At 37.9% G+C, this 12,507-nt stretch overlaps 1 protein-coding gene across 3 annotated transcripts in view; it reads left to right on the forward strand.

Moving 5' to 3' along the window:
- The window catches only part of OSBPL1A (oxysterol binding protein like 1A), a 156,778-nt gene that overhangs the window by 34,495 nt on the left and 109,776 nt on the right, over window positions 1-12,507 (forward strand). For all 3 annotated transcript variants that reach the window (XM_072949090.1, XM_072949091.1, XM_072949092.1), the window contains 7 exons: window positions 1,616-1,701; window positions 3,487-3,631; window positions 5,283-5,344; window positions 5,444-5,488; window positions 6,349-6,422; window positions 6,537-6,600; window positions 12,038-12,136. In XM_072949090.1, the coding sequence (XP_072805191.1) occupies window positions 1,616-1,701; window positions 3,487-3,631; window positions 5,283-5,344; window positions 5,444-5,488; window positions 6,349-6,422; window positions 6,537-6,600; window positions 12,038-12,136 (575 nt within the window). The remainder of the gene's footprint in view (window positions 1-1,615; window positions 1,702-3,486; window positions 3,632-5,282; window positions 5,345-5,443; window positions 5,489-6,348; window positions 6,423-6,536; window positions 6,601-12,037; window positions 12,137-12,507) is intronic.

Here is a 12,507-nt window from a genome sequence, read left to right on the forward strand (position 1 = left end):
TCTGATAGTGTTTCTGTTGTAGAGAAAAGATTTCTTGACTGCTACTTTATGAATAAGGATATTGAATTTGAGTTGTGATTCCACACACATTGTGTGTTTCTTTCCTTTGCAGTTCAGAAAAGGGCAAGATGGTTTTGTATTTAAAGGGTGTTGATGAACCAACATCATTTAGCATTTGATTACTTAGTAAATATTTACTGGCCAAATACGCATTGTGCCAGATACTGTCACAAATGCCTAGGATACACAGAAGGGTAAGAGCAGGTACCTGCCTTCAGGAATGACTGAAGGGATAAATCACAGCTCTGGGTAATGCGTGCAGTAGCAGAGGTAAGTACAGGAGGGGTATGGACATGTCTGTTCTCAGAAGCTCACAGTCCAGCAGCCGTAGGTCTAGTGGGAGGAAAGACTGAAGAGCAGCAACAGCAAAAAAAAAAGGCAGCATTGGGAGCCTGCAGAGAAGCTTGGCAGCCCTCCTCCAAGGCAGAGAGGGAGTCTGGGTGTGGAAATAAAGATGTGGGATTAGAAGATAACAGTATATATTAATATTAGTCATTTCTTAAGACAAAGCTAAACTGGTTCCAGCTATTCTGTATTCACGGTACACGTTTCCTGTAATTGAAATGCAGGGGCATGCATAGTGTCGGAAACAGCTGTCACGTGTAGCAATTACTAACTTAATAACCATTCATTATTTCTCAGGAAGACCTGAGGAGTGTTTTATAGTTCCTCCCTTGCAGCCTTTGCCCGGGACATTGCACACATGTTTTAAAGAGGATTCTTACTAAGCCTTTCTAGGAAATTGCTGCCTCTCTGTAAGCTAAAATGAATTCTAACAGCAGAAATGAGACCTTATTACATACTCGTCTCTGAAGCAAATCGCATTGCCACTTGCCCTCATTCTCTATAAGCAGCATAGAGTAATGGTAAGAGCATGGACTCTGGAACCCACCTGTCCAAGTTCAAATCCCAGTTCTGTCACATCCTGGCTGTGTGACTTAGGTTACGTTCCTAAACCTCTTGGTACTTCAGTTTTTTCCATCTGTAAAATTGGGCAAATAGTAACTCTTCAAAGAGTATTTATGAGGATTTAATGAGTTAATACTATTTAAGTGCTTTGAAAGGTACTTGGCACATAGTGAGTGCTGTAGTATTTGTTAAAGAAATGAGTATTTTATGTAGAAGTGCATAAGTATATATAAACCTAAGTTATTTGGTTTGTACTTCTTCCTACCAGTGCAATTTCTTATTGTTCCTTTTCACATTCTAAGGTTCTAGAAAGTATGAGCCCCCTCCCCACTTATCTACCTTTCCAAGGCAGATGTGTAGTAGTATTTCAGCATGCAAAATAATTCATAATTATTTGTGGTGGGTATTGTAGTTACAATGAACTTAAAAGACCTCTGAATTGAAAACGTAAATTCATCTGAATCTGAGAGAAGTTGAATTCCATAATTGTAATGGGAAATGTAAGGCAGTGAGTAACAAAGTAACGATAACATTTGAATTACAATCCAAAACGTCATGACTTGGCTCACTTTACTCTTTATACATTTTGTGATAAATTTGCTAATAGGATCCAGACTAAAGGTAATCTGTACTTTTCCTTCTATAGCTGTAGAAAGGACTCAACAAAGAAAGCTTGAAGAATTACTTTTAGCAGCAGCAAGAGAAGGCAAAACAGCAGATCTCACAGCTCTGGTAAGAGTGGAAACAAAGCCAAATGCATTATTTTTCTCCGCAGGAGAAATTTTGCTTAAAGTTAAATTCATGGCTTAGTCAAATCATAGGACCAAAATACTTGAGATCATAATAATAGAATGAAAGTCTTTAAGTATCTAAAAACACAGCATGCTAATAGTTTAAGCAGGATGCATTTTAAATGATGGTATTTTTCTCTAAATTTATGGTTTACCTCCCCACTTCTTATTAAAAACCTGATGGATGAGAGTCCAATTTTTCAAGGTAATATAATTTCCTTGGTAATGTTTAAGGAAAAATTTTTTTTCAGATTAAGCCAATTTCTTTTTTCTTTTTTTTTAATTGAGTTATAGTCAGTTTACAATGTTGTGTCAAGTTTTTGGTATACAGCACAATTTTTCAGTCATACATGAATATACATATATTCATTTTTATATTCTTTTTTCACCATGAACTACTGTAAGATCTTGAATATATTTCCCTGTGCTATACAGTATAAACTTGTTTATCTATTCTATATGTACCTGTCAATATCTACAAATCTTGAACTCCCAGTCTGTCCCTTCCCACCCACCTCCCCCTTGGCAACCGCAAGTTTGTATTCTATGTCTGTGAATCTGTTTCTGTTTTATATTTAATTTCATTTGTCTTTTTTTTTTTTTGTAGGTTCCACATATTAGTGATATCATATGGTATTTTTCTTTCTCTTTCTGGCTTACTTCACTTAGAATGACATTCTCCAGGAACATCCATGTTACTGCAAATGGTGTTATGTTGTCAGTTTTTATGGCTGAATAGTATTCCACTGTATAAATATACCACATCTTCTTTATCCAGTCCTCTGTCAATGGACATTTAGGCTGTTTCCATGTGTTGGCTATTGTAAACAGTGCTGCTATGAACATTGGGGTGCAGGTGTCATTTTGAAGTACAGATTAAGCCAATTTAAAATTGACGCTTAATATATAGGATCCTATAAAGGAATACCTTTCTCTAGTTTTGAGCAATTATTTCTGAAAGGTATGCTATACTTCTCAAAAGTAACATACAAAGAAGGGACAGTATTTTTGAAATAGTTATATCTTGTTAGAACAGATTGAAAACTTCACCCACATTATTTTTTGCTTCTTAGGAGACCTACTTTCCAGCTTCCATTTCCTGAAAATAGTCTCATTAAACCCGAAATTCTAAATTTGTTCTAAATTCAAGACTGAAGTACAGCCATTTGCTTTCAAGTTATTTCAGCTCATTTGAAAGGCCTCTTTGGTTTCCAAGTATAGTACCTAAAACATTTTTTTACCTTTGTGAAATGGAGACTATGTAAAGAGGGTTTTAAAGCAGTCAGTTGGAAACAACTCAGTAGACCTTTAACATTTACACATGTAACATTTGTGGTTTTAAGTCTTCTGAATGATTGACTATGGTAGACGGGTTTGTCACTTTGCTGTCACAAGTGTGAACTGTAGGACTGGAAGGGACACGCGAATCTTGTGGGAACAGGGGTGAGTGGGGTGGCCCTGGTGTTGTGTGTGGTGTCTGTTGTCAGGGAGCGTGGGACCTGAGATCTCATGGCACCCTGAGGATGAGCGTGGGGAGTGACGCGGGTTGGCTGCTTTGGTGAGCAAGAAGCCACTGACGGTCTGGATGCTAAGGAGCCTGGCTGTTGGTCAGGCTCTGGAGCGTGAGGGTCCACCTGAACTTTCAGCTCTGCTGTGCCTTCATGGGTTTTATGGGATAAAGTCCACCTCTGATGCATAATTTGCACTGCATTTCTTCAATTGTTAGCTCAACAGGCCAAACCCTCCTGATGTTAACTGTTCGGATCAGTTAGGAAATACACCCTTGCACTGTGCTGCTTACCGGGCTCACAAGCAGTGTGCCTTAAAGCTTCTCAAAAGTGGAGCCGACCCTAATCTGAAGAATAAAAACGGTAAGCATGTTGATGAAAGACATTGTTGGTCATTTTGAAGCTATAATAAAAATCAAGTCTTTTGTTTTAGTGCCCAGCCTTTGTTAAACTGTGTAGTTCCTGTTTAATTTTGGAGTTAAGGGTTTATACAAAAGAAAAAAGCAAACTTACTAATTTACTTCACAGTTAACATCTAAATGTTTAATAATGCCTGTTTCATAGGAGGCACACTAATGATGACTAAGAGTTGATTCCTACTCTCAGGGAAAGAAAAGTGCAGTTGATTCTTGTTATTTGTGGTAGTTAATTTCTATAAAGTTGTCATGAACTCTAATTTAGTGAATACTGAACCACTGGTCATAAGGGCAATAGAGTCAGTTTCCTGCGAGCCTCTGGTCACAGCATTTTCATCCACTGATCAGCATGTATCCTTGTTTTACATGTGCTTCTGTTTAAAAACGCTGTATTTAATGTGTATTGTTGGTTCCTTACCGCGGCGCTCACTGCCGGGAGCACTATAGCTCACGCCTGAACAGCTCGTGTGACACATATTTTGTTCTAAGGCACGTGACTGCCTCCTTGCACTTAGGAGCCTTAGGTGGCACTTCGGCATTGTAATCGGGGGCCAGTTTCAACAGTGAAATCACCAACAAAAAGCAAAAACGGTGAAAAATGTGCCACTGGGTAGACTGACGAGGACACTTGTTTATGGTATGAGAACTGAAACAAGGCAGAGCACCACCTTTTTCTACTTCAGTGGGGAACACGTGCATCAGAACACTCAAATTTTTTACTAACCTGCATGTGCCATGAGTGACCAAGAAATGGCCATAAGTACTGATCTGGGGATGAAAGTAATATTTAATAATAGGTGAATTTGCAAATACAGAGTTTGCACGCAATGAGGATAGGCTGTACACTTGTGACAGGATCAGGGACAGAATTGGATACTGACAGGAGAAGCTGCGAAAGATGTCTTGGGTTTCATGCAGGACCATCCCATTAGGGCTTTTCTACATCACTTTTTAGGAGGCTCCCCTTTGCCTGCTGTCAGCCTGGGTTAGGGCTTATCATCATAGCCCAAATCATACTCCGTGGCATTTGTTGGCTTAGGTAGCTGTCCCCCATGAGACTGAGCTCCTATGGGGAGGGCTAATATTTTACTACCTAGTTTACCCAGCACCTAGAGCCTCCAGAGGAAGACAGTACTGCGGACACCTCGATTATAAGCCCAATTAAACTGGTTTTGGATTTCTGACCTCCAGCATTGTTCAGAAATAATTTGTATTGTTTTAAGCCACTAGATATGTGCTAATTTGTTACAACAACCGTAAGAAACTGATACAGTGATTTATGGTGAGAAAGCTTGAGTGATCGCAGAACCTGTACAGAGAGTCCAGAGGTTAATCTGATTTGCTGGCTTGATAGTTAGCTGCTGAAAAGAAATGGGTAAAGAACTGGGATGAAACTTAAGGCAGTTAAAGGAGTGTAGTTGATGGAATAGTGAAAGAATATTATGTGCAGCAGTAGCAGTAGCAGTGGGATGAAACTGTAGGCAGGTAAAGGGGTGTAGTTGATGGAATTGTGAAAGAATATTATGTGCAGCAGTAGCAGTAGCAGTTTCGTAGTAGGATTAAGCTCTTGATGGCTTTTTTCCTTGCATTTTACACAGATCAGAAACCCCTTGATCTTGCCCAGGGTGCTGAAATGAAACACATTCTTGTTGGTAATAAGGTTTGTAGAAATGTATTATATTTATATAATGTAGAACAAAATTTTGAATTCTTGAAATATATAGATGCATTTTTAATGAAAATGTGTTTTCTTCACCAGGTCATCTACAAAGCATTGAAACGATATGAAGGCCCTCTCTGGAAGGTGGGTTGGGGTGGATTTTTAATTATAAAACTGGAAGAACGAATTCTCAGGTGCTCTTTTTGTTAAAAGTTTTTTCTTTTTTTTTTCCTGAAGTATATGTGATTTAATAATTATTGGATCTTATAACGTAAACCATTTTTACACTGTTGGTCTTTACTAGGCTTCCACTGATTGTAGAAATTAACTGTCTTTGGTGTTGGTCTCACACTTAAAGGTGACCAAGTTTGTACAGAACAGAATGGGGGGAAATTTTTTTTTTCTTAATCGTAGAATCGCAGTATTATTTTTGTTATGAACATTGAACTATGGAGGACTCAGGAGGAACTTAGTATGTGAATTGTCACAGAGCACACATATAAAATTTCTCTGGTTCTAAAAGTTTCTGTGTGTTTTGGAGTTTAGTTTTCTAGAATTACCCGTTTTAGAGCACGTAGTTTCTTCTGCATTTGCAAGCACTCCCTCGGTATATTTATGTACATGTATGTTTATATTGTATAAAATAAATGTAGGATAATTCTTTTTTTTAGAAGTTCATTTAGGACTTTGAGGAAATTGTCTCTGAAGCCCAGAACTGATACATTTCCTATAAATATCTCTGCACAGTATTGTCAGAACTGTAAACTGTGTTCACCGTTGATCTTACAGATATGGCATGTCTTCTATTCCTGTCCCTCTGTAGTGGTATGTTTCCATTACTGCATCCAGTTCCTCAGTTCATGCTTGATCGTTTTTGAGTGTTCAGTGGTACTGTCTGGATGAAAGACTCCGATAGGGCTGTCACAACTTAAATTAGTTTTTATCAGTCCAGTATTTCAATCTAGATACATCAGCTTGGAAAACGTTTGTCATTTTTCCCTTAGAGTTCAAGATTTTTTGGCTGGCGATTATTCTGGGTAGTGTTAGAACACGGAGTCCTTTCATGGTACAGGAAACAGTGAGTATTATGATCCTTATACTGATAGAATTGCTAAATCATCTAAATTTTGAATGATTTAAAGTTTTCACTGAAGTTTTCCTTTTGCCCTGATAATTTATATTTATTTTGAAGGCCTGATGCAGTCCATAATATTTATCGCCAGGGATGCAAACACCTAACTCAAGCAGTGTGCACGGTAGGATGACACACACATCTTTTGCTCAGACTGTGAAATCAGTTCTGCAAGTGATGGCCCTGAATCAGTGGTATAAGCTGCCTTGTAAAATCTTGGGGTAGAAGGCACTTGTGCAGTTGGCCCTCTTTATCTGTGGGTTCCACATCTGCAGATTCACCAAACCGTGGGTCAAAACAAAAATACAGAAAAAAATTCTGGAAAGTTCCAAAAAGCAAAACTTGAATCTGCCATGTACCGGGAACTATTTACATAGCGTTTACATTGTGTTAGAGATTATAAGTGGTCCAAAGATGACTTTAAGTGTATGGAAGGGTGTGCATGGGCTATATGCAAATACTATGCCATTTCATGTGAGGCACTTGAACATCTGTGGATTTGGCATCCTGTAGGGGTCCTGGAAGCAATCCCTCACAGATACTGAGGGATGGCTGTGTATGTTTCTATTTGAGAACAAGTAAAGTTGTGGAATATCCATTTTTAAAATATAACCAGCTTTTAAAAATCTCCATGTATTGTGGGATGAGAGATACATGGGCCAGAAACATTTATACAGAACTTTTACCATTTTGTATGTGTGTGTGTATGTATGTTCACACATACATGTGCATGTACATGTATACATACGTGTACTGTGTATATATGTCTGTGTGTATTTGTACCTGGGTAAATCTGGATAATGGAAGTTTTTTTGGTGTTAAAGCCTATATCAAAATTGGGGGTTTTTAGGTTCTCCATATTCACATCTGGCTATTCACTTCTACATCTGGCTATTCACTTCTACCAGCCAGGAGGAGAAGTTTTTCCTCCTTACAGATTAGTCTAAGACGAGCCTAGACGTACTTGCTGTTTGCTGCTTCAAGTTCTTTAATGTTGTCAGCATGCCACGCCATCCACCCGCTCTAAAATTAGATTACGGCACCTGCTTCTCTGTGTGGATTCTTGGAAGACCAGTGGCGTGGCCCTGGGGGCATCACAGACTTGTCACCTTCTGCAGTAGTCCAGCCTGGTTGCACACGCCGGTCCCTTCAGTGCCCTCTCCCCCTTCCTCCCTTCGTGTTAGACCAGACAGCCTGGGAACCACTCTCCAGTCTTAGCCATCTAATCTTCATCTCTCCTGTTGGTGCAGTCCGGCTGTTCTCTTCTGTTCCAGCTTTTGAATCATTTTCTTAACACTGAGGTTTTTCTTCGGTTGGGTCCTTTCTCATTCTTGTCTAACTAAAAACAGAAAGTTAAACCAGTGCTCCCCCCATCCTTTTAAAATGTTTGAATTTCCTGTTTTTTAGCTTCCCTTAGAATTGATTAGTTTCTACTGTGTTTTGCTTCACCTTGTCTTACAACTTTTGTATCTTATTTAAATGTTGACTGAAAGCCTACATTTCTGAGTCTACATTGATACCAGGTAGTGAGCGTTCAGTGAGTGACTACCGTAAGGCAGGCTGTGTTCACCTTCTTAAGAACTTCTTAAAAGTTCTGTATAAATGTTTCTATAAATTAGATTCTTAAGGTAGAAGCTTCGGTTATTGATCTGAGACCTTTTTTCCTTTTCTAATGTAGGTGTTTACACCTATAAATTTCTTTTTATTATGGTAAAATACACGTAACATAAAGCTAGTCTTAACCGTCTTTAAGTTCAGTAGCTTTACCCATATTCACTTCATTGTGCAGCAGGTCTGTAGAATGTTTCCATCTTGCAGAACTGCAACTCTACCCACTGAACAGCAGCTCTTTGTTTCCCATACCCCCATCCCCTGGTGACCACCATTCTACTTTCTGTTTCTTTGAATTTGACTACTTTAGATACCTCATATGAGTGGAATTATACTGTATTTGTCTCTTTGTAACTGGTTTATTTCACTTAGCATAATGTCCTCAGGGTTCATCCATGTTATAGCATGTGACAAGATTTCCTTTTTAAGGCTGAATAATATTCCATTGTATGTATAAACCACATTTTCTTTATCCATTCATCCATCAGTGGATGTTTAAGTTGGCTTCTACCTTTTGGCTATTGTGAATGATGTGGCCACAAACATGGGTGTGAAAATACCTCATCAAGATCCTGTTTCATTTCTTTCTTTTGGAGATTTACCTGGATGTGAAATTGCTGGGTCATGTGGTAGTTCTATTTTTAATTTGTTTAAGGAACTTCCATATTGCTTTCCATAGCTCCTGCACTGTTTTACATTCACACCAGTGGTACCCAAGGGCTCCTTACCGTAACACTTATTATTTTCCATGGATTTTTTTTTTTTTGGCCATCCTAATGAGTATGAGATGGTATCTAATTGTAATTTGACTTTCATTTCCCTAATGACTAATGATGTTGAGCATCTTTTTATGTGCTTACTGGCCATTTGTATTTTGTCTTCAGAGAAATGTCTATTTATATCTTTTGCCTATTTTTTAATCAGATTGTTTTTTCTTGCTGGTGTTGAGTTGTAGGAGTTCTTTGTATATTCTGGATATTAACCCCGATCAGATACACGATTTTGAAATATTTTCTCCAATTCTCTGGGTTGTCTTTTCACTCTGCTGATAATGTCCTTTGATACATGGAAGTTTTAATTTTTGATATAGTTCGGCTTTGCCTATTTTTTCTTTTGTCACTAGAGCTCTTGTTTTCATATCCAAGAAACTATTGCCAAGTCCAGTGCCATGAAGTATTCCCTCCTACGTTTCCTTGTAAGAGTTTTGTAGTTTTAGCTTTGACTCTTAGGGATTGGCTTCTCCTGAGGTCTTTCTCCTTGGCTTGCAGATGGCGGCCTCCTTGCTCTGTCCTCACATGGCTTTTTCTCTGCATGCAGGCATCCCTGCTTGCTCTTCCTCTCTTTATAAGGACATCAGTCATGCTGGACTAGGGCCCCACCCTTGTGATTTCATTTTCCCTTAATTACCTCTTAAAAAACCCTGTCTCCAAATGTCATCTCACTGGGGATTAGGGCTTCAACTTATGAAGCCCATAATCAGGTTGAGAAAATTCTTATCCTTTCCTAGTTTACTCAGAGCCCTGATTATGAAAATCTGTTAAATTTTATTAAATGCTTCTTCCATGTTATTGAAATGATCATTTAGTTTTACTCATCCTATTAACATGGTTAGTTATCTTGATAGACTTTAGAGTGTTAATAAAATTAATCTTACATGGCTAGGACAAATCCCCGTTGGTTATGATATATTATCATTTTAATAAATTGCTAATATTTTGTTAAGAATTTTTGCTTTTTTGTTCATGATGGATATTTGTATTTTTCTTGTGATGTTTTATCTGGTCTCATACAATGAATCTAAAAATGTTTCTTTTCAGTTTTCTGGAAGAGTTTGAATAGGATTAAGTTACTGCTTCTGTACACGCTTGATAGAATTCACCTGTAGAGGCACACGGACCAGGGCGTTTGTGTGTGTGGCTTCCTTCGATTGCTATAGGGCTGTTCAAATTTTCTGTTTCTTCTTGGATTGGAGTTTTGCCTTTCAAGAAATTTGCCCATTTTCTTGAGGTTATCATAACTGATGGTTAATAATGTTCCCTTATGTTTTTAATGACTGTGTGATAGGTAGTGTTGAATCCTCTCTCATTTTTTATATTGGTAATTTGTGTCTTCTCTTTTTCCTGGGTCAATCGTCCTAGCCACTTATCAGTTTTATTGATCCTTTCAAAGAACTAGCTCTTGACTTCACTGAATTTTTCTCTTATTTTCGTTCTCTGTTTCATTGAGTTTTGTTCCATCTTAAAAAGTTTCAACATGCTTTGAGTTTAATTTGCTCTCTTTTATAGTTTGTGAAGGTTGAAGCTTCGATCATTGAATTATCATCTAGTTCAGATATTTTCTAATTCCTGTTGTGATTTATTCTTTGAACCAGTGAATCTTTAGAAGTGTGTTGTTTAATTTCCAAATAATTGAGGTTTTCCTGATGGCTGTATTTTTGATTTATAATTTAATTCCATTTTGGTCATTGAACATCGCCTATGTGATTTATACCTTGTCAAATTTGAGACTTGCTTGATGACTCTACATATAGATTATTCTAATGAATGCACTTGAAAATGATGTGTATTTGGCTGCTGTTGGGTGTCACGTCCTATAAACAGTCATGGTGGTTGATAGCATTCAAATCTTCTGTGTCTTTGCTGATTGTATCAATGCTGCCGTGACAAAGGGGTGTTAAAAATCTCTAACTATACTTGTGGAATTGTTCATTTCTGTTATTGTTCACATACATACTCATCATATTTCCTGATTAACTGACCCTTTTATCATTATGTGGTGGTCCTCTTTGTCTCCTGTAATAATACGTTTTGTTTTGAAATCTATCTTGCTTGTTAGTAATATAATCACTCAGGCCTTCTTATAGTTACTGTCTGCATAGTGTCTCCTTCTATCTAGTTACTTTCAACCTATCTGTATCTTTGTTTATTTTCTGTCTTTTGTAGGTAGTATATATTAGGGTTCCTATTAATCATTCTGACATTTTTTGTCTTTTAATTAGATTTCTTTTGAGAATATGTTCCAATTTTAATTCACATGTCAAGTAATTTGGGATTGTGTCCTTAATACTATGAGTATTAAGTTCTGGAAAGTCTGAATTCTCTTATTTTTTCCATTAAATGTTATTTCCATCCTTTTAGGTCATTTTTTTGGCGGGATGTGGATTATAAGCTGTGTTTCTTGGACAGCAGCTCTGGTCTGCATTCAAATAAGGTGTATTTCAGTGACTGCTTAGAATCTCTCCTGTGCGTCAGCTAGAGATGTGAATGGACAGAATTTGGGGATCCTGTCTCTGGCCCTGGGGGCCTCCCCTACTCTCTTAGCATTGATGTCTGCCCAGCTTTGCTTTCTTGATTTCCAAAGGCAGGCAGTTTTCTAGGAATGCTTTGCTGCTCCTGTGTCGGTGGTGGTGGGGCTCTTCCGTTCCAGGTGAACAGTCTTGGGGGGGTGCGGAGCTTGCTTGCAGAGCCCCTCGTTTCCTTTCCTCCCAATGTCCTTCCCCACTGAGCCAGCCAGCTCTTGTTCACACGTCAGCTCCTCCTTGTCTCCTCTTCATTCTCTTACGCCCAGTTCACACATTGTCTGTACACAGCTCAAACAAAACATTCAGGAGAGTGGCATGAGTAAGAAATTGGAGCTGTGGTATTTAAAGGACCTTATAGCCCAAGTGCATGCTGTGTTATAGTTAATAGAAAGGATAAAAGGAAAAGTGCACACCTAGTGAACTATTTATTAGTATTTACTTTGAGTAACTAAGAATATGAAAGCCAAATTTGGCATAGATAAGGAGCAATGCATTTGATACTCCAAACATATCAGTTTTTCTCAGTCAGTATTTTAAATGTTCTCTTGGGTATTGTCGTGTTAGTACTGTTAATTTTATGTATAGATAATTCTCGGGTTCTGTTCTATGTGCATGAATGCACTGTCTTACTGACTTCTTTATACCCAAGGTAAAATCCACTGATAGCTGCCTCTTCTTTATTAAATGCTTCGATGACACTATTCATGGCTTCAGGGTTCCTAAGAATAGCCTTCAACAGACAAGAGAGGTAATTTTATGGATTTTCTTTATCTTTCATAAAAACTTTAAGAACACTTAAGAACATAAAGAATATAAGACAGGCTCTATATTAACACCCAACATCTTATTGATTGTACCTTTTTAATGGGAGTGATTATATGAAGCTTTCAAAGTTTGGCTTACGAAATAAATTGTTTATCAACATGAACCTGCAGGTGTTTTCTGCTCATTTGGGTTTTTTTTCATTTTGCGTCTGTGAATGTAAGAGGCTTTTATTGGTTTTGGAAAAAAATCTGAATGGTTATTTAGCCTGGCCCTGAATTTATAGGTGAGGAAACTGAAGACTGTAAGATGAAAGAGACCTCTGAAGTCACGCAGCTTGCAAGTGACAGAACCTGG

The sequence above is a fragment of the Vicugna pacos genome, chromosome 24 (genome assembly GCF_048564905.1).
Source record: "Vicugna pacos chromosome 24, VicPac4, whole genome shotgun sequence".
NCBI classification, from domain to species: domain Eukaryota; kingdom Metazoa; phylum Chordata; class Mammalia; order Artiodactyla; family Camelidae; genus Vicugna; species Vicugna pacos.